We start from the raw sequence: 20,453 nt of genomic DNA on the forward strand, positions 1-20,453 counted from the left end.
CCTTTGTCCAACAAAGAAACGATTGTATTGCGCAGCAAACCTGACCAGACCCCACAGTCACCTTGTTTATGCTGTAAACAAACAGTATCCTCTGCAAATGCTCACAGTCCTTTACACAGTAGCTTTTACCGAGAACCTGCTGCTCTACCACTGTGTTCTACCGCCACAAATGTCAAGTCCAGGCACAAGATTCACTGTCAGGTCTGTGATAACCCACATATGATTAAAAAGGGATTTATTTCAACGTGAAGCTCAGGAAAAAGAACACTCACAGCAGCAAGCAGTGAAAAGCGTTGTTGGTGGCAAAGACACAACACTATTTGTGAATATTTGTGACTGTAAAACACCCTGACACCGACCGCGCGGGACGAGGCCGCTCTTACCACAGGAGCCCCCGCCGCCATTTCCCCACCACCTCAAGGCCCGTGGGGCGGGAGAGCGAGCGCCCCCTGGCGGGCGGCGTGGAGCGGCTCCCGAGCCAAGGGAAAGGAGGGCCGCGGAACCACAACCGCCACCGTGCCCCGGGAAACGGCCGGCAGGGGCAGGAAGAACGCCGCGGAGCTGGGGAACCAGGCGTGTGCTCGGGGAAGCCGGCCGCCGGCAGGGCAGGGTGTGCTCCCCACCCCGCTGTGGGGGAACCGAGAGCGATCTCCCACGGTGCCGCGCAGCCTCTGCGCTGGCCGCGGTCCCCAGCGGCTCCTCACTCGCGCCGTCAGGCCAAGCCGTGGGCGATAGCTCCCGGGCCTGCCCCGTGCCCCGGTCACCCCCGCCCAGAGCCCGTTCGGCGAACGCGAGCAGCCCGGAGGCGTCCGACCCCGCAGGCCCGGGCGGAGGGCGCGGGGGCGGTACCGCGCCGGCAGCGCTGCCCGGAAGGCGAACCGGCGGCCGTTCCCACAGCCGGGCCCGGAGAAGTGGACAGCGCCACCAGAGCCCGCAGCAGCCCCCGCTCCCGCCCGGCGAAGGAGAGGCGAGGCGAGGCCCGCACCCTCCCGGCAGCGCCCGCCTGGAGCCCGCCACCGCACCTTTACCGCCCACGCGCGGCCATCGCCCCTTTAAGGCAGCTTCCGACTGGAGCGCAGCGCGCGGGGGGCGCGGCGGCCTCCGCCCCGGCTCCGCCCCCCGGTATAAGAGCCGCGGTCCGCGCGCGGCGCGGCAGTGACCGGGCGCTGTCGGGGCTCGGCGCATGCGTGTCGCGCCGGCGGCCGCGCAGGGACATGCGGAGCTGCGCGACACTGTCGGGGTAAGTGATGGCCCCCGCGGCGGCGCCTCCCGCTGCTCGTTGCCATGGCGGTGGGGTGCCCCCTCCGCCGCGGCCGCTCCCGCCCGCCGCACACCTGAGCCGCCCGGTGTTGCTCGGCCGCGGCCCGGGGCCGCCCCGTACGTGGCGCGTCGGGTCCCCGCCGCCGAGGAAAAGAACGGGTGCCAACCCGCGGGTCGCTCGGGCCGCGGCGCCAGGGTTGGCCGGGCCCCTGGCACGGAGCCGCGGTCCCGGCGCGGCCCACGCCAGCGGGCGCGGGGTGTGGGGGGGGGATGGCGGCGGGCCGCGGCCCGGGAGGAGCGCTGGGGAGGAGCGGGAGCGCGGTTTCTGCCCTTGCGCTGTCGAGAGGGTGGGGAAGGGGCACCGGGGGCTCAGACCCGCCGCTGAGCCGCTTACCTGCGTGGTCGCGTCTCGGGTCCCCGCGGCGGGGAGCGCGCCTCAGGCAGAAGCCACTCCGGGTGGGACCCGCGGTCAGGGGCGCCCGGAGCCACATTCCTGGAAATGAACGTGGCATGCCACGCGTTTTCTGCCAGCCCCGAAACGGTATCAGTGTTCCCTCGCACTCGCCTCGGAGCTGCTCCTCCTGCTCCTGTGAGTAAACAGAGACCGCATTACGGGATCAGGCTCTGTGCTTTGCACTCTAATTTGGGATGGCTTAATTTAGAATAAACATTTCTTCATGGCCTAATACCCCAGTACGCACTCCTGTTCGATTTTCTAAAATAGCCAGTCTGTGGTGTTTAAATCTGGAGATAGCACTGTACCCCTAAAGTATTTACAGTGCCTCTCTGGAGCATGTGTGCCTGATGCAGACATTCCCCATGTTGGCTACACAGAGGGAGCAGTCCAGAGCGACTCTGAGGCTTCAGTGGTCTCGCGTCACTAGTGCATAAACTAAGGACCCTATGCTGAAGCAATAAGCAAAACACTTGCTAGGCTTGATCTAAAGATAAACAGTACTTAAGTATACCTTGATAAACTGGGTGGGAAAGGCTCTGGGGGCAAGGTCTCTTTGTTCAGTTTGGGGATACCTGAATCTGTCATATGAGAATGACAGGTGAATGATGCCTCTACCTCACAAACTTTTCTAAATTGGATTTATAAGCTGGTCAAGCTTTTAAAGAGGAAACCATACTGCTCATTCACCCCTGTTACTTTATGCACAGAGCTAGTTTTCCTTCCTTAGCAATTTACCTACACGGGACAGTTTTTTGTTTGGTTGGTTTTTGATACTAGAAACCCATCTTTTGAGGGGGCATATGTTCTGGGTGAAGCCCTGTGTCTGCCATCCCCTATAATACGGGAATTATTCCGTAAGAAAACAATTCCACTTCTCTGTAGTGGAAAACAGAATTAAAACTTATCACAGCATGGCTAACGCTATGGTTATGACTGAGTCAGCTATACAGGAATTTTTATTTCCTGAATGTAAGCTGGATATATTCACATTAAAATTTTCAGGAGGGTGAAGTACCATACCTTAAGCATGCATCTGAAATCTGACAAGCAGAGGCAAGGCAATTGTCTTGCTATTTAATTATTAGTTTTCTACTGGCAATTTACAGGTTCCTCCCAGTCGCTGTGTAGGACCGTGAAATGGCAGCCCAAATATTAACTGAACTTAAACTCCCTGATAAACTGCAGTTCTTTGAATCTATTCAGAAATAACTACTGTAATCTAAATAAGTTGTCTGCTGTTCAGTTCATTCATCTGCTTAAATTTATGCCCATCACCGCCTGGTGTATACCTGTAGAATTAATATTATTTGCAACCTCCTACGATTTGAGAAGCATTTTTGTCCATCTTGACTAAGTGATCATAGTCGTAAACTTTATACCGCAGAGCGGTCTATTTCTGGTTGGCAGAACGTGTAGAAGAATCTCTCAAGGCTAAGATTATGCCTCATTTATAGAACAACTGTATTTCCTATACATGGGAAAATCTCCTGAGGTCTGTATTGAGCACGATTAGGTTTGTGACTCTGATGGACACCGAACTGCACTGTGGAGGTTTGGTGCATAGTAAATAAGATCTAAGTATTTTAAGCATATGGAGTTCCTGAAAGTTACACTAAGAGCTCTTAGGGCTGTGTAAAGTTCAATTAGCAGTCCAAAATACTTCACTATTAAAAGAGGTGGCTCTATCTCAGGTGCTTACGTTAAATAGAAAGTCAAAGGAAAAAAGGAAATTACATCACATTGTCAAATAAGGAACAGCTAGCTGGAGTAGATGACTTGTAGTGCAAAAATGTGCCCCTCCTCCTGTGAATTGCTTCTGAGATTTGTTAAAGATATGTGGCGGCAAGGTGAGCAAAAATAGGTGGTGGATTTAAGGTGGCCACGTTTCTTCCCCTCCCAAAAACAGTAAGTAGGTCTTAGTTCCTCCCTTTTCTCTTTCCCATTTCTTACAAGACATCTAAAAGCTGCCCAAAATCTGTGCAGGCATTCAGAGTTCTGTACAGCAAATTGCTGTGTTTCATAGCCATTAAGTGAAATATTCTAGAGCATGCTTTGGTCTGCTGTGCATACCAGAAAGGTTTTCTTTATTACAAACCTGACTCGCCTCAAACATTTGGTTGCACTGGGGCTGGAAGAGCAAGGAACAGAGTAAGAGTCTCTGTGTGATCAGTGATAGGCACTGAGCTAAAATACATTAAATGCTTTTTAAGTTTCTGAACAGAGGATTACTGTTTCTGTAACAGGTATTTAGGGACACATATCCATATGAAAATTGTGTATTTATGATGTTTTATAACTAAACTTTGTCTGTCAAAAATTTTCCCATATATTCCCATATACATTCCTCACTACGTAGCTACCCTACTGTTTATGGATACATTTGACCATTTTCAGCTTAGACACTTCCATCCTATTATTCACCACTCATCAGTTCAAGTTTGAAGATATATTTAGCCTTATTAAAAAGATCAATCTCATCTCCAGTATTTAGAATATAATTCATATTTGTTAATGTGAGCAGGCATGAATGATTAAGAAGTGTCTCCTTTGCAGTTACCTGTCTGACAGTGGATGGTGGTGATAGCTTCTTAATGCACCGACAAACCTTTGAATTGCCCTGGCTTGTAGCTCCCCTGTAGTAATTACTAACCATAGATTGAACTATGTTTCTTTTGAATAACACTGAAGCTGTAACATCTTCAAAAGCACTCAAAGTGTTTCGATCTTTCCAAGTGCTACACTCTATGCATAGCTGGGCCAACAAGCAGAGGAACTGGAAACCCATTTTGTGCAAACAAGCATGAGATTCAGAATGCTTCAGTTACTGCACCGTGTCCATTTTCTTTAGCAAACATAGCTTGATTTGATTTCTGGTGAAGTTCAGATCCTTAAGTGTTTAAGGAGGCAGGACTGGACCAAGGCTTACAGTGAAAACTGTTAGTCTTCATGACTGACTTCAGAAAAAAATTTTAAGCCAATTACTAGAAAATAGCAGCTCCTCAAGTATGTACAGCTTAGCTTTAGCAAGAGCACTCTGTAAAATCCAGAGTTTGTACTCCTCGATTACTCGTCCTCATGGCTCCCTCGTAAGACACTGGTTCTTCAAACAAGCTTATGCATGTTTTAAAATACAAGCACCAACTCTCCAGACTCCAGTGCAAAAGTTAACTAGACAATGTAGTGAAAGAGCACATGCCTTACCTCCGTGGTACTCTTAGCTGAAGGCATGGAGGACAGTTTCATAACTGGCCATTCAGGAGGCAAGTCACCTTCTGTGGATTCACAAAGAGGGTATTGTTAGAAGGCAGCAAGTTTTATGGCTGCAAAACCGGCACTATTTTTAAAAAACACAGTTGACTGAAACAACTGAAAATTACCTTTTCCCAGAGTAAGTCAGTATTTAAGTCCATTTCAGAAGTCAAGCTTAGCATTCAAGACAGATTTCAGAGGCACGATTGTGCAACTGTCAGTCTTGAGAGCTGAGATTTAGACAGCATTCAGAAAGCTGACACAGTAATTAACTAGCAGTGGTTTTGGTGTGGGATCTGATGGAGGACAAACCCTGCAAGCACATTATATGTGCTCTCAAACTGAGAGAGTGTGGCAGTGCTGCCACCCCCCATCTAATTTTTTAATATCATAATCAATGCCTTGCTCATGGCCTTGTTGTATCTTGTACGTGTGCTGCGATGGGGTGCTATTGTTTGCTGACTGATCAGTGTTCTGCATCAGTGATTTTTCAACTTGGGACTTGCATTTGACATAAAAAAAACACTGAAATGGAAGCACAAAATCCTTCACAGGCACTAGCCTTAAGTTCACTAATTCATTCTCTTTCATTTCTTTTGAAGATTCATTGCTAATAGGGTAGGATCTGTGAGGCACAAAAAAAATCACTGCTCAGTACAGTGTGAGCTGATGTGATGGATGTTTTATTTGTGAGTTGTGTTAACGTGATACAAAGTCATTTTAGAATTGGTGCTGTGCTTGTATGGTGCTGCTTCAATTCTGACAAATGGATTTCTCCAGTCTTCTGTCCCCCCTAGACAAGGGCTCTGTTTGCACTTACAGAATGGGAAGAAAGAACTGCTGTTAGAACACTGCTAGAGATTTTGAAGTCATTTGCTAATCAAGGACTATGGTATTGCTTATTGGGGCTGTATGTTAGTATTTCATTTTACTATGAGAATCTGCAATTCCTGTTTCTGGGAAGGGTCCAACTTGACTGGGTAACATGAAAATGTCCAAGGCTAAGCTAGCTTTTAAGGAGATTGTCTGAAAAGGAAGAACATAGTCTTTACTAAAATCAGGAAGGCTGAAGTAAGTAGGACTAGGACTGTAATAGCCTGCTGCAGCAGACACAACACCAGTTTATTAGCTGTTGTTCACTTCTATGAAAGTTAACAGCCTCCTGTGTAGAGTTCTTAAATGCCTGGCTAAAACACTTTGTGTAATCCCATTTCCATTGACACAAGAGCAATCACAGGATCAAGTTAGGATCAAGAAAACCATCAGACTCAAAGAATGTGGTTAGTTCTTGCGCATTATGCCACACATACAGTTAGAAGCTGTTTTGCTTGAGTGATCAATCCTGGACACAGTTCACAGTTGGGAATGCAAAGCAGAGTTGTTCTTTCTCAATCAATTGTTTATAAAAGGCAAATAGTGCTGTCAGACTGCAAATTAAATCCTGGGGCACCTGGTTTCCAGCCCTGCTTAGGAGTCTGCCCATCCCTCATGTTGCAAATAAGTAGTATGGATCCTTCCTCTTAAAGGACAGGAAGATTACACATCCCCACAGAATGCCTGGTGTTGAACAGATTTACCATAAGCTATTTATTTTCTGTACCCCATTTTCTGGAAGTACCATACCGTGAAGGGCGTTTCTTGACACAAAACTGCACTGATGTAGCCCTCAGTTGTTGACTGACTTTTCTTTAGGTGGAACTTCTTTCAGGTGGTAGGAAGAAGGAAGCTCATGTTAAAAAAGAAAATGGTCATATATCTGATTCTCAAGAGATAAAAAACTGTTTTGGGTGGGTTGGTTTTTTTTTGTAGGTTCTGGGCTTTTTAAGCAGCCATACAACACTATATTGTACTTGCTGAATTTAGGGTATTTGGGTAGATGAAGCACAGACCCAGAGAACTTTGCTTATAGTCTTGGCCTTAATGTCTGCTGCCTTCAGCACGTTGACTGCTTTTACGCTGCCCCTCTTCCCCAGTCCATTCTGAATTTCCCAAAGCAAGCCCTACGAGTCAGCCTGTTCCTTAGACTATGATTACTTGTTCAATATAAAGCAGTTGCCAACACATTTTTTCTGTCCTAAATGGGCCAGATAAATGTGAATACAGCAGGAGAATTTAAGATGAGATTCTTTTACATCACTAGATTTCCAGTTTGTTTGAAATAGCTAAAAGGCTTAAGGATGATCTAAGGATCTTAGTACTTAATAATAGTGGCTGCTTTATATAAAAGAAGTTTTGGATTCTGATTTAAGTAGTCAATAATGCTGTTTATTGGAGCAAAGGCCATTTGTTAGGCTACTGAAGGTTAAACCAGACTAGGCTGTTAGATGTTGGCTACACTGGAAACCATCAACTCACTAGCAAAAAGACACAACTAAAGATAGATGGCTACTAGAAAGTTAAAGAGATTGTGTTGGAAGACGAATTTTGCCTAACTAAGCAGTGTATGTGCAGGAACTGAAGTTGTTGATGCGCAGTGGTCATTAATGGTTTTACTGAATGTGGTTTTCTTTCTTCTATGCAGTTGAATTCTGTAAGAGAAGTTGCCTATTTTTTATGCTGTAGTAGTTTGGCAAGGTTTTCCTATTGGCAGGTACCAGGACAGAGGCCTTTCCAGAGAGCTGTTCAGCTCCTCCAAATACTGACATTTCAGTTGAGAGATGAACTCCTCAAGTTTGCATTTCTGATATTTATGTCCTCTCTTTTGAAGGGAAGGAGAACTTCAGGAAACCTGTCAAGGACTGACTTTCTAGGCTTGTGAGACATCACCAGGGAGCAGTGCACAATGTCAACTGCAGGAGTTGCTGCTCAGGAGATGAGAGTCCCATTAAAAACTGGATTTCTTCACACTAGTCAAGGCATGGGGAGTCTGAAAACCTGCTGGGGTAGCCACAGTGGATTTGAAAAGTGAGTGAAGCTAAAATTTCATCTATCGCATCTTCATATAGATGCGATGAGCATGATGAATACTCACACCAGTGCTGACTGATGGTTTATTTACAGTGAAGACTTCTTTTTCTTTTAGTACTTTCTTTAACGTGGACCCTATAGCAGTGGCGTATAATTTGAACCCATCAACAGAGCCACATTTACCATCCATTGGTAAGTATAAGGATGTAACACATTTGTATTTACTTAGTCTATTGGATTTTTCTTGGGGAAAAAAAAGGTAAATCCTCAAGTCTTCACCAAGACACTAAAAGCTTTCTCCTTTCTCATTCTGGATATGAGGCTGCCCTCTGGTGACAGGATGCAAGAAAATGCTGCTATTCAAGCCCAACAAAAAACACAAACCGTTTTCAGTAACATGGTCAAGTTAAAACAAACAAAACCACTCTTTTCCTTGTCCTTAGAGGCCTCTCAGTTGCTGTTACACTTCAGACAGAAAGGCCATTTAGTGAAATAGCAGTTGTTCTGTCATAGTCCTTTTCTGGGATCTCTGTAGCTGTAACTGTTCTATTGCTGATGCTTGGGCTCTCTTGGGCTACATTTTTTAACTGGAGGACTGGCCTAAAATAGTAAGGTAATCAGCTACTCTCTTAACTAAATACATAAATCTAAGACCAGAAAAGATCCGTAATAGCTACTTTTTGCTACCAGAGCATTAAGTAGACATTACTTATTGTTGCACTAGAAGGAATTAAATGTTATCTATGCAGTGGCAAAGTCATGCACTAGAATGTTACTTGGAAGAGTGTTTCTGAAGACTTTCTCACTTTTTAGGGCACTCTTCCAACCACGCTTCTGTGAATGACCACACCTTTGCTGAAACTTGCACCCAAGTACCATCTCAGAAATCCAGTCCACCTCCTGTAAGTCCCAAAACTGAACAGCCCATTTCAAGATATGAAGAGCATCTCGTTCCTGGCTTCAGTAAACTGTCATTAACCATGGGCTGTGTTTCTGAAGAAACACCTCCTCACATGCCAATAAAAAACGGGCCAATTCAGTTTCTGTCTGCATCTTCCAGTGACCGGAGTTCCAGGCCACTGCCCCCTCTGCCTATTTCTGAAGACCTTACTCCAGATGAGGTTGACAGGGAGGTGGAATTCCTCACTAGCTCAGACACTGACTTTTTGTTAGAAGATTATGAACTTCCTCCTTTTAAATCCAGTGCTCCAAGCCGGCGGAGCTTTAGGGGCTGTGGACAAATCAACTACGCATACTTTGATACTCCAACAGGACCAAAACCAGAAGATGCCAACCCTACGGAAAGCCTAAGTGGATACATATCCAGTATTTATCCTCCTCCACAGCAGCTGCATCGACGTTTGCGAAGGTCGCATTCTGGGCCAGCTGGATCTCTTAACAAACCAGTAGTAAGACTATCTGGACACTTAAACAGGTCGTCTCCAAACTCTGATGAAGATAAACCAGAGATTCCACCAAGGGTTCCCATACCTCCAAGGGCTCTCAAACCGGATTACAGAAGGTGGTCAGCAGAAGTTGCTTCTAGTGCATACAGTGATGAAGACAGGCCTCCAAAAGTGCCCCCCAGAGAACCTTTGTCACGCAGCAATTCCCGCACGCCAAGTCCCAAAAGCTTGCCATCATACCTCAATGGGGTTATGCCCCCCACCCAGAGTTTTGCACCTGATCCTAAGTATGTCAGCAGCAAAGCTCTACAAAGACAAAATAGTGAAGGATCTTCCAACAGGGTCCCCTGCATTCTTCCAATCATTGAAAATGGTAAGAAGGCCAGTTCAACGCACTACTACCTGCTGCCTGAGAGGCCTCCCTATTTGGACAAGTATGAGAAATTCTTCAGAGAAGCAGAAGAAAGTAGCTCTACCACAGAGGTTCAGTCGTGGTCTGATGACTGCACAGCCACTTCAGCCCCAGCCAAACTGGACTCAAAACCTAGAGTGGACATAGCTGGTCATCTGAAACGGAAACATCTGTCCTATGTGGTTTCTCCGTAGCCTCTGGAAGCAGGGTCTCAGCTCAGTTGTTCAGGATGGAGCTCAACTTTATCATGTTACAAAGTTCTTCAGGTTCTCAGATAATGAAGTAGGACCAGTTTGTCCCCCGAGAACTGGAAAGTGGATGTAAAGTCCCCTTATGCTGCGTATCTCTGATATGTTTCTTAAGACTTTTTTTGTCTTGGTATGTATAGCTGAAAATCTACAGAGATTCCATAGAAACATATAGAGGGGTAGTAGTCACAGTTGGCCAGTTATATGCTACCTAGATGAACATATTTGGTAGTCATGGTATTAAAGAATTAAATCAATCTAGCTTTGCTTACGAGTCACTTACAAAGCTACAACAGGGCAGATAATGCAGTACAGGTTTTGTATCAGGCATTTCCAAAAGTGCTTTCACACAGGAGCTCTGCTGAGAACAGACTCTGTCCTCTTAGACTAGGATATGCCAACCTGGTGAGAAGGTAGCTGCAAGATCTGATATCCACTTCAAGACTTGGCAAGCATATTGGAAGTGCATTTCGAAAGATTAACCTATTTTACAACTTGATTTGACACTAAGACTTCTAAAGTGAGTTAGGTTTTGTGGATTCTTTCAGTTGCTAGACAACACTTGGCTCAATTTTGCAGTTTTTCCTAGGAGAGACTTGGACCAGCTATTGCTAAGCCTCTACTGCTGCTCTTTTCCTGCTGGATCCTAAAAATGTGTGAAAGTGGCCTGAAAGTGGCAGAGGATACGAGCAGCTCTACAGCTGCTATAGGGCAGGCAGCAACAACATGCTTACCTAGAGTCTGGAATTCTGACTGTATTAAATACAGAAACACAGCACAAGCTGGTCTTGTGGTTTGATTTCTGTTCAGTATTTTAAGGGAGGAGAAAGGTATGAGGAAAAAACATGATTCCATTTATGAACAGTGTCAGTCCCATCTCTCGCTGCTTCAGATGCTGCTTCTTGCTGTTCAGTTTTTCCTCATTGTGCCTCAGCAATCCATTGTTCATTGAGGTGCCACATTTGTGCTTTGGCAGTTTCTCGTGCTCATTTTGATTACATTTATCCTCTTGCGGATAAGCACAAGAGACAGGGTGCTCCTTAACGGAGGTGCAGAAGATGAATGTGTTCCTCCACAGAAAGAAACAAGCTGTTTACAGTTTAAACTGCTGAATGAGGTGTTTGAGCTATTTTAAAGCTTAATTTTTGTTTTAGTACAAACTAAATGAAGGTGAAATACATGCTATAGAAATGCACTGATATTTCTGCATTGTGTACAGTATTGAATAAAAAAATCACTTTGTATTTTGAATATTGTCATGTCTTGAATTTAATAAAGTTATAAAATATTTATGATACATTTTGGGCTTCGCTTTATTGAACAGTGAATGCAGTTGTGCATCTGAATGATGTTAAATGTGTAGCAAGTGTTGAATTCAGCTTGCATTTAATTCAGATTTCTGCAGGAGTGTTCAATAGCTCACATTGCACACTATTGATTTTAATTCCTCCTTCCTACCTGGCAGCACAGTGTCTGTAGTTTTGTGCTGGCAATAAACCATCCTGCAAGACTGAGTTATTCAGCCTATCATTTCCACATTCCAAGGTGGAAAATGTCAAATGGGTACTTGCAACCTTCCCCTTAAAGCTGAGCAGCTTTAACCCTAATGCTTCAAATAACACTTTCTCAGTTACAGAGTCCCTGCTGCAAGCAAGCAGATTGACACTGCTAAGCTGCAGCTTGTTCCTTGTTGGTTGTGGCTTGGCACAGACTCGGTAGCTGTCATTTTAGAACTCAGCCTAAAACAAACCAACTGCCCTGTTACTCTCTTACAGCTTTTGCTTCTGGGTCCCACTCCATTCCCAATACTTGGAACCCTCTTTTTCAGCCTAGGTGCCTGTTCTTGAACAGGCTACTCTTTCCCCCTTACCTGGAAGCACGTGAATTCCCCAAAGCCCTCATCTCAGTTTGGCTCTTAATGGCATTTACTCTCAAATTAGTAGGAAAGCCACTCCTGGATGGAAGAAAGCTTCCCCATGCAGATGCCCCACAGAAAGCTCTTCCTGCTTTCTCAGTGAGACTGGTTTGGCTTAAGGCACTTGGGGAAAAGCCATACTGTGAAACTAAGCCCTCTTGACAAGGAGGCCAGCCCTGGCATTCTGTATTCCTGGATGTACAGGGCATTGCATTTGGGTAAGTAAAACAGCGAGTCTGAGCCACTGCCCCTGCTGCCAGGTCTCACTCCCTGTTCTCTTTGTGAGTACAGCGATGGGGTAAGGTTTCTGTCCTAACTCATTGCACTTCACACCTGATGGTATTGCTTACTGACTTGCACTTCTGAAGTGACTAACAGCTGAACACAGCTTGGGTATCAAAGGGGGCATTTGTTTCAATTTCCCCAGCTCACACCCTGGCAATGCACTTTCATTTCTGCTAGCAGTGGAAGTTCCCCAGTCACTGGGTGAAAATCTTCTCTGCTAATGCAGCAGCAAGACACCTACTTCCTCAGAATAAGAGCTACTTCTGAGTACAAACTTCAGATTTATAGTGCCGAAAAGCTTAAAAACCTGGTACAGCTTGTGCTTTTGAATGGTCTGGCATAACCTCTCCTAAAATTCCAAATTCCAGAAGACTTTTAACCTAATCCCCATTATAGTTTTTTGTCAGAAGCAAAAGCTACATTCTCCTTTCCTGAAAGCTCTGGTATTGTCTACTCAGTCCTGAGCATTTAAATAAAGAAATAGAATTAGTCTGTAGTGAAGCTCTTTCCCACTGTGTGTCAGCTGAAGAACAGCACAGTCACAGCTCATTCCAGAAGTTGAATTATGAATCTAAGTTTAGTACGACTGTAACTGAAGTAAAGCAGATTGAACCTGAATTGAAAATAGCAACTGCTTGGCTATGAGCAAGACATTCAAGCAGGTTAGAGGGCTCACATGCCTCTTCACTATGAGGAAAGTAATTTATAGGCAAGTCTTGAGTATTTCAGTAGCTTCCCCTTTTACCCTTTAAAAAATCAAAGTAATAACATTTCACTGAGGACTCACTCCACAGTTCCGTGGTTGTCTCTGGGTGATGGTGATGGGGTCACTGACAAAGGCAGGTCAAAGCCTCACTTGTGTGTTCCTTGGACACCAGATTCCTGTGCTTTGGGGGACACAGTTTGCATGATCCAAGGAGTGTATTCCATTTTCCAAGCGAGTAATTAATGCTGTAGAGCTGTGGGGGAAGCTTTGCAAGTTCTGGCCAGAAGACATTTCTCTGCTCCTTCCCTGGCACATGATAAGACTTGTCAGGACACAACATGCTTTTGCAACAGCCTGATCGCATTTGAATATTTAGAGCTTGGGCTCACCTGGGCAAGGCCTGACAGTGCCTCTGAGGAGGAAGCCCCTTGCCAGATCCATTTGACTGGAATAATCGCACTTCAAAGTTGTTATAACTTGATACACTGAGGCCTGAAGAGTCAAGGGATTTTGAGTTACAGCAGGGAAGAGAACATACACCTAGAGAAAGGCAAAGCTTCCCTCAGCCTCCTTACTGAAAGAGGGGGTTTCTGCTCACCCCCAGCAGTCTCTTTCTTGCCTCAGTAGCACTGTTGTGACCACCCAGCCATGGGTGCCAAGAGGCAGTGGTTTTCCATTTGCTCCCAGACTGAAATAGGTGCAATTGCCCCTGCACTGAAACTTCAGAAGAGCTCTTGCTCTTGTGTTTCCTCCTGCTCCAACCTTGGGTTTCTTTTTAAGCAGTTTTTAAACACTTCTAAAGTGGTAGGTTTGACATGCTAAAGGAAAGCATCCATCTAGTCCAGGACACAGCCACCGATTTGGCAAGGGCAGTTATTACAGCAGGGAGTAGTTACTGATGGAATTCAAACTGAGTCTTGTCAGGAACTCAGGGTTAAGATGATGACCAGATCAGTCATGGTGGAATTCCCACCCTTCAAACTCATGATTACAGACTGTGGCCCTTATAAACACTTTAAATACTATGACAAGCTGCATGTTAAATACAGAGTCTCTAGATTACCATCAAGAAGAAAACTTAAGGTAAGGGTAACAAGATGCATAATTTCATCTCTAGTAGGGTCTCTGCAGTTAAGAAACTCATTGACTTTGTGTGTGTGTATGGAGTCGTCCTGGGGTAAACTTAAAGTAGCCTAATCTTTTATTTTCTTGCTAGCTTGCTTACAAAAGCACTTCTATTCATTTAAAATTGAAAACATTCAGCAGAATTTCTCATAGCTCCTTGGCACTGAGAATTCAGCACATGAAGCTTAATTATACTTATTAATATTTGTTAAATATACTTATTAATATTTGTTCATGGCGCTGCAGAGATTTCTGGCTGCTGAGCTGGTGATTAGCATTTGTAAGCTGCAAGAGGTGTTACCCCCACCCATCCTGCATTGTAACTCAGGCCTTGCATAATCCCCACCCAAATGCCTATTTTCATCCCCACAGCTCATTATTTTTTCTGAATCACATATGGAAGACACACCCATGATTGCTCATAGACTGGTGCTATATTATGTATATATTGGTGTGCACCTTGATCCCAGTTGTGGTTAATTTTGGAGAAGGTGTTAGGTATTCCAAATTGTAAGTGGCATGCCACTGAAACATGGGAACCAGCACTGCTATTCATTTCCTTACAAAGTGATTCAGAGGAAGAGATGCTTCTCTGTGTAAAACCTGCAGCTTCTTGCTGAAGATTAAAACTGTTGCCCAAAAGCTGTTATCATGTGGAAGCCACAAGAAAAGAAGAGAGCAAATATACTGCCATGAAACACCAGAGAAAAAAACATGCTAGGTTACCCCACCATTGCCACCCTGAATCTGCTTGAGGATGCTCACCACTGCACATTGAGCCATGGTGATAAAATACTAAGAGGGCTTCCATGTACCAAGTCCTGCATCTAGCATAGGATCATGAAGCCTGGCTCAGAAGGATGATCTTCTGCTCACCACCTACCCAGGTGACAGAGAGGTATGTTTCTGTCCCAAAAATATTCATTGTACCTTTGTTAATGTGTTTATTATGCTCACAATGTCAAAGGCACAGACAGCACTAGCAAGTGCCCTTCTGAAAGGCAACTGCAACACACAACCAGCCCCATACACTTTGCAGTCTTTAGGCATAAGGCTCTTAGGGAGTTTAGCGATTTCAGGGAAGTTCATACTAAGGACCACATCAGCCCATGCCACGTCAAGTCCAACTGCTGCATGGCAAGGTGCAAGAGAGACATAAGCAAACAGCCAGTGAACCTTTGCAGGGTTACTCATTGCCTTGCAATCCCTACGTTGTCACTTACTGGCTGCTAAGCAACGTCCAGAGGAAAACCGAGACTCCATCCGTATTAGGCTGCGCTTGGCGACTTCATTTGTCATCTCTCACGTTGACAAGTTAGTCAAGAAAAGTTTCCCTGCATCCTGGTTGCACGCCCCTGCACTTAGAGCTTAAGCAATTTGAATTGGGACTGTGCTCTTGTGATGCAGAATCTACATCACAGCACGGCACGTGGCAATGCAGAGGCCTCTAACAACGCAGGGCGGAGGTGAAATGACAGCACACACCCTGACACGTTCTGTTGCTCATGGGATTTAAATAGCCTGAACTGCTTTTGCTGCTGGGAGGGAGGGCTGCCGTTTCACAGAGTATTTTCTCATCATGCTGTAAAAGCCCAATGAACTGAAGTGGTCACTACCTTAAAAGCCACAGCAACAGACAGCCCTGCCTGAGACATGCTCTTGTAAAAATGGGTGGCAGCGAGGCGAGTGCCAGTGAGCTCCTGCCTTCAACAGAGGCTGATGGAGAGCTGGCATGGAGCTGAGGATGAAAGACTAGCCTGAAGGAAGGATGAACTGTTTAGCTCCTAGCTTTAAGTGGCTTAATGCTAGCGTTTCGTAAAGACCAAAAGTCTAAACATACATGTTTTTAAGAGTGGAGAGACCACGTTAGGCTATTTTTGTCTAGAGGTTTTATCAGTCACACACCCAGCAGTATTGCTCTGTGGAATAACCAAGGACCCCATCAATCCCGAAGCAACCCTTCCACTGGAGGCACAGACAACCACTCCCCTGAGCCAGGGACAGCAGGCACAGTCCAGTCTTAGCTTCAGGTTACACAACGTGGCACACAGGACTCGGCTCATGACTGCTCAGCCTCTCCGGCTGCGGTATCTGAACAGGCCATTTACTGCCTCTCCCAGGCCACGCTCCTCCTGTCATCTGAGCTTAATCAGACCTACACAATCAAAAGCAGTCTCCACAGTAAACCAGGATGCCACTGCACGCCCTGAAGCAGCACGAGTAAGGCGGCCGGTTTACAAGCAGCCCAGTTCCTAACACCTGAGCTTTACACTGGGACATTCAATCGCGCACAAGGGAGCGACCCACGCAGCACACACAGACCACGGACAGGGCGCGGACGGTCTCGCTGTGAGGATCCGCCAAGTGCTCAGCAGTCGGGGCTCCGGGCAAAGTCCCGCTCCCCCCGCGGAACCCACGCCGGCAGGGGGTGTGCGTGTGGCGGCCGCCGCACGGGGGCGCGCTGGGCCCACGCCAACCGGAGGCACCGCGGGAGCAGCCACCGGGGCCCGGCAGCGGCGCTGGGCTCCTCCGTTTAATCACGGTGAAGGGGTTAATGGCCCGGTTAACGGGGGTTAATGGCCCGGTTAACGGGGGTTAATGGCCCGTAGCTCCCCGAGGAGGAGAGCACCCCAAAACCAACCCGCTTCCTTTTGCTCCAAGTGTTTATTTGGGAGCTGATGGAAAAGCCCATGTCTCCGTAAGCCCATACAGGATGCTGGAGCTGCATTATTCCTAGACTTTCCTAGTGGAAGCGCTCATTTCCCTTCTGCATGACTGAAAGGAACAGAAAGCACGCTTTTACAAACCACAGTGGGAAAGCAACCAATTCACACATCAGATGTGGCAACGAGAAGCTAACACAGATAAATGCATCCTCTGTGGCCGGTTCTCTTGGAGACAGCACTTCCCTACAACCCAACAGGAAAGGTCCTCTTAAAAACGGCTGTGTCCATCAGCAGTCAGATTTGCCACCACTCAAGGCAGCCTCCGACCTGCCACTCACCATCTTGCCCAGCTGGGGGCTTCAGCAGGAGAGGACTTTTTCCAAGTCGTATACAAAATAACACAGGAAGAAGTGGGAGCCTGAGGCTAGAACTGTGCGTGTGCCAAAGCAAGCAATGCTTTCTTAGGAGAAGTCATTATAACTTGAAAATGTTTCAATGTACAAAAGCAGGCAGCTCCCAGAGTTACAGAGCAACACGTGCAACTTAGTGGTTTTGAAACTACATAGACTTGCCTCCCAAAATAATTAACTGGAACTTGACAGCACAGAGAAACCAAGCACCTAGTTTAAAGAACTGCAGCTGCAAAAGCCTCAATAGAAATACACCTCTCATGAGGACAGCAATTCAGAAATTCCTAAATTCTAGAAGCAAGATCCATGAATAGAGTGTGTAAGAACTAAAGTATCACTGTTGCCAGGAAATGATGCTGTATTGCCCAGCCCCAAATCCTGTATTCTCTAACAGCAAACACAGCAATACTGACTAGCAGAGAGCAACAGCAAAATAGAGCCAACAGCAAGAGCAATGCCAGACAGGGCAGCACCCACAGTAGTGAGGGGCACAGCCCCACCATACCTGAGCAAGGAGAGCTGAGCATGTCCTGCAGAAACAACACCTTCAGCCAGCAGCCCCATGGCTGACCACCTGGCAGCTCTGGAGCAGGGGCAAGCCCAAAGCCAGACCAGAAGCCCCTCAACAACTGAACTCATCAAAGACCAGAGCTAGCCCAAACCTTCAACTTACATAGAGCTCCTGGGCCACAGGTGAGGGTGCTGAGAGGGCACAGGAGAGGTTCGTCAGGACCATGATGAGCTCTCAGGGCCCACAGCTGTTGCTCAACCCTGGAAAAACTGTTTCCAAGCTGTTTGAAGGACTGATGGTCACTGCTCTACATCAACTTTACTCCCTCCTCCCCTTACCATTAGTGCAATGGCCTTGAATTGCTAAAGGTACTTAAGTATCTACAGGACTAGAAGGGCCATGAACTCTACGTACAGAGGAATTAAGGTTGTACAAAGGGATAATTGTTGAAAGCACAAAGGTTCTAGAGCCACTAAAGAGACTGAGCACAACACAGTTGTGAGCAATACCTAACGGCTGTGCCAGTAAGTGGAGCCCTCAGTGCACCCAGACAACAGAGAAACTGAGTTACCTAAAAAATAGGGTACTGGGTTTTACAAGTCTGAACCTGCTTCTAGAGCTTAAAATGTATGTCAGTCCCATTTCCCAAACTGTGGCCAGAAAAAGACAAACCAATAGTGCTGCCTACTCCCTTAACTAGTGATCTACTGGATAGAGTACTTGGGATTCAAGAGAACTGGATTCTATCCCCTCATCTCCAGGTTGTGTGGCTGGACCTGCTCTGCATACAGAGCTTTGCTGAGCGTCTATGCATGCAGAGAAGTGGTGGATACTTCTAGAACAGCAATACATCCTTTCTTCAGGCTGTGAACGTAAGTTATGGTAGGAATGCAATGCTTGTGATTCTCTAGTTGGCACCTTCCTACTTTTCTGGTACACGCTTATCTTTGCAAACAAGTCACATGTCATCCAGGCTGCTGGAAGGTAAATCATCTTTTACCCTTTTGCATCGTTTGTATCCTGCATCACAATGCATCTTCTTGTTGAAAATGATCTGATTAAGTAACTGTTCTTTGCTCTGACAGTCACTGTGGGTTTCATGCCTTGTAGTTAGGTCATAGCAAATAAGATGCATATTCAAAATGGCTAGCAAGCTGTCCAGGGCTTGTAATTACTCCATGAAGCATACTCCACTGTGTGCTTTTATGGCTGTAAGTACTACGGTTCAGGCTGTTTTGCATCTGTTACGTGTTGTTTCTGTCTCCACCTATTTTAAAGGCAATGCTTTTCTCTCACTAGAAGAGCATCCTTTTTCTGTTGCTCCGAGGGACATATTCCTGGGTTAGGATTTCCACCTGCTCACAGTGCCGTGCTGTGTACTTTGCTTTTCCTTTGCGGAAAGAAACTTGCCAAAGAACTGCAGCAGAACCAGACTGCTCCCTCTCCACCTGCTCTTTGTTTCTCCTGATTCAGAGCTGCTGCTTCATCTGTAACCTCCTTAATTCTGAAGGAAAATATTTTTCAGCATTTAAAGTATTCACTGCTGGCACTAACATCTATGCCACCTTGTATATATTCCTGTTCCTAAGTCTTATAATACTTCTCAATTCAGTAAAAGCGCTCACTCTCAACTATGCATTGAAGCCTACACAACAACCAGAATCTTCTTGAGAGATGATACAAGGCATACAGACGATGCTAACTGACTACCTTCTCGAACAATGGACCCTCCAAATCCTCCAACTGTCAGGGAACAAGGTGGTAAATACTAGTTAGAGAAGAGTGGATGCACCCTCTTCAGTTAAAGCAAAGTTTTGTGGCAAAAAAATACCCAATCACCATAGGCTCCTAAACTAAAGCCTGACAATGCTATAAAGCAGTACTACAGCCCAGGAATGCCCAGCTTTTCCTGTACTCTGAATCATGCCCACTTACAAACAAAGTGCTTATTCCAGATTCTAGGATAAAGAATCCTTCCATCATTTGCTTTACATTTGCACGGCAATACCAGTTAGATGTGCAGATTTAAGGAACAAACCTGTCCAATCTGACAGAGATTACAAGTTTTTGCATATCTTGAGCATCTTTCAAAGCTAGAGAAACATATGGAAGATTTCCTAAACAAATTAGAGGCAGAGCACACAGCCAAAGCAGTTCTTCCAGTAGGGACTAATAACGTAGACATTACCTCATTCTAAATTTGCAAAAGGACCTATGTATTTCATTACTAAAATGCAGTAATTGAGAATGAACTTGGTTCCCATTAAAATAAGCAATCATAAAAGGCACCTATAAAGTAATTTTCTGAAGTACTGACTGTGCATTTGAGATGCATGCTGAACTATGTCTCCAGGAGCTGGGGTAGTCCAGAGAGGTGCCACCTTGTTAGCATGATGTGCCAGTCATGTAAGATGACAGTGCCAGGTAACAACAGAGTTATTTGGTAAAAGAAAGGGAGCAAAACCAAAGATTGATCCCAAATTCTTAATTCACATGGGAATACAGCCCACTCCTTCCTCCAGAGAGGAATTTGGAGCCCAGCAATTCCTCTAAACTGACACATGCTCACTTAAGCCAGGCTTGTTGCAAGTTCCAGTTTATAGTAAGCAGAAACAAGCACTGCTATTGGTGGTACTACTAAATCCAAACTTGCTGCTTTATGCTGATTATTTGCTGCTTAAATAGCTCAGTGGATCTGCAATCATTTAACACAGAGAAAATTCCAACAGTATCGTGGACAACCTTCTAGCTGTAGGAATTCCAGGGTGCTTGACAAGGTTAAGAACACTCCACAAGGATCATCAGGTCCAGCTCCTAACCCCACACAGGACAATCTAGAAGCTAAACAATGTATATACGAGTGCTGTCCAAATGCTTCTTGAACAGACAGGCTTGG

The 20,453-nt window shown here is 45.8% G+C and overlaps 2 protein-coding genes across 5 annotated transcripts in view; one reads left to right on the plus strand and one right to left on the minus strand.

The window, feature by feature from the left end:
* The window catches only part of SLC45A1 (solute carrier family 45 member 1), a 56,503-nt gene extending 55,349 nt beyond the window's left edge, over positions 1-1,154 (minus strand). The window contains exon 1 of the mRNA XM_061450305.1: positions 1,023-1,154. The gene's annotated coding sequence lies outside the window, so the exon portion shown is untranslated. The remainder of the gene's footprint in view (positions 1-1,022) is intronic.
* Positions 1,065-11,236, plus strand: ERRFI1 (ERBB receptor feedback inhibitor 1). 4 transcript variants are annotated; one of them, XM_061450310.1, is made up of 4 exons: positions 1,122-1,240; positions 7,674-7,870; positions 7,989-8,065; positions 8,687-11,236. In XM_061450310.1, exons 2-4 carry the CDS (start codon positions 7,749-7,751, stop codon positions 9,883-9,885), a joined length of 1,398 nt encoding a protein of 465 aa, XP_061306294.1. In that variant the 5' UTR covers positions 1,122-1,240; positions 7,674-7,748; the 3' UTR covers positions 9,886-11,236. The 4 variants fall into 4 exon arrangements, with proteins under 4 accessions (XP_061306296.1, XP_061306294.1, XP_061306295.1 ...); XM_061450311.1 differs by lacking the exon at positions 1,122-1,240 and adding an exon at positions 1,706-1,849; XM_061450312.1 differs by lacking the exon at positions 7,674-7,870 and having other exon boundaries at positions 1,065-1,240.
* Positions 11,237-20,453: the final 9,217 nt, after the last annotated feature.

The sequence above is a fragment of the Pezoporus flaviventris genome, unplaced genomic scaffold (genome assembly GCF_033815535.1).
Source record: "Pezoporus flaviventris isolate CSIRO_AGI_PZ_B2104156 unplaced genomic scaffold, CSIRO_AGI_Pfla_v1 ptg000009l, whole genome shotgun sequence".
Taxonomy (NCBI): Eukaryota; Metazoa; Chordata; class Aves; order Psittaciformes; family Psittacidae; genus Pezoporus; species Pezoporus flaviventris.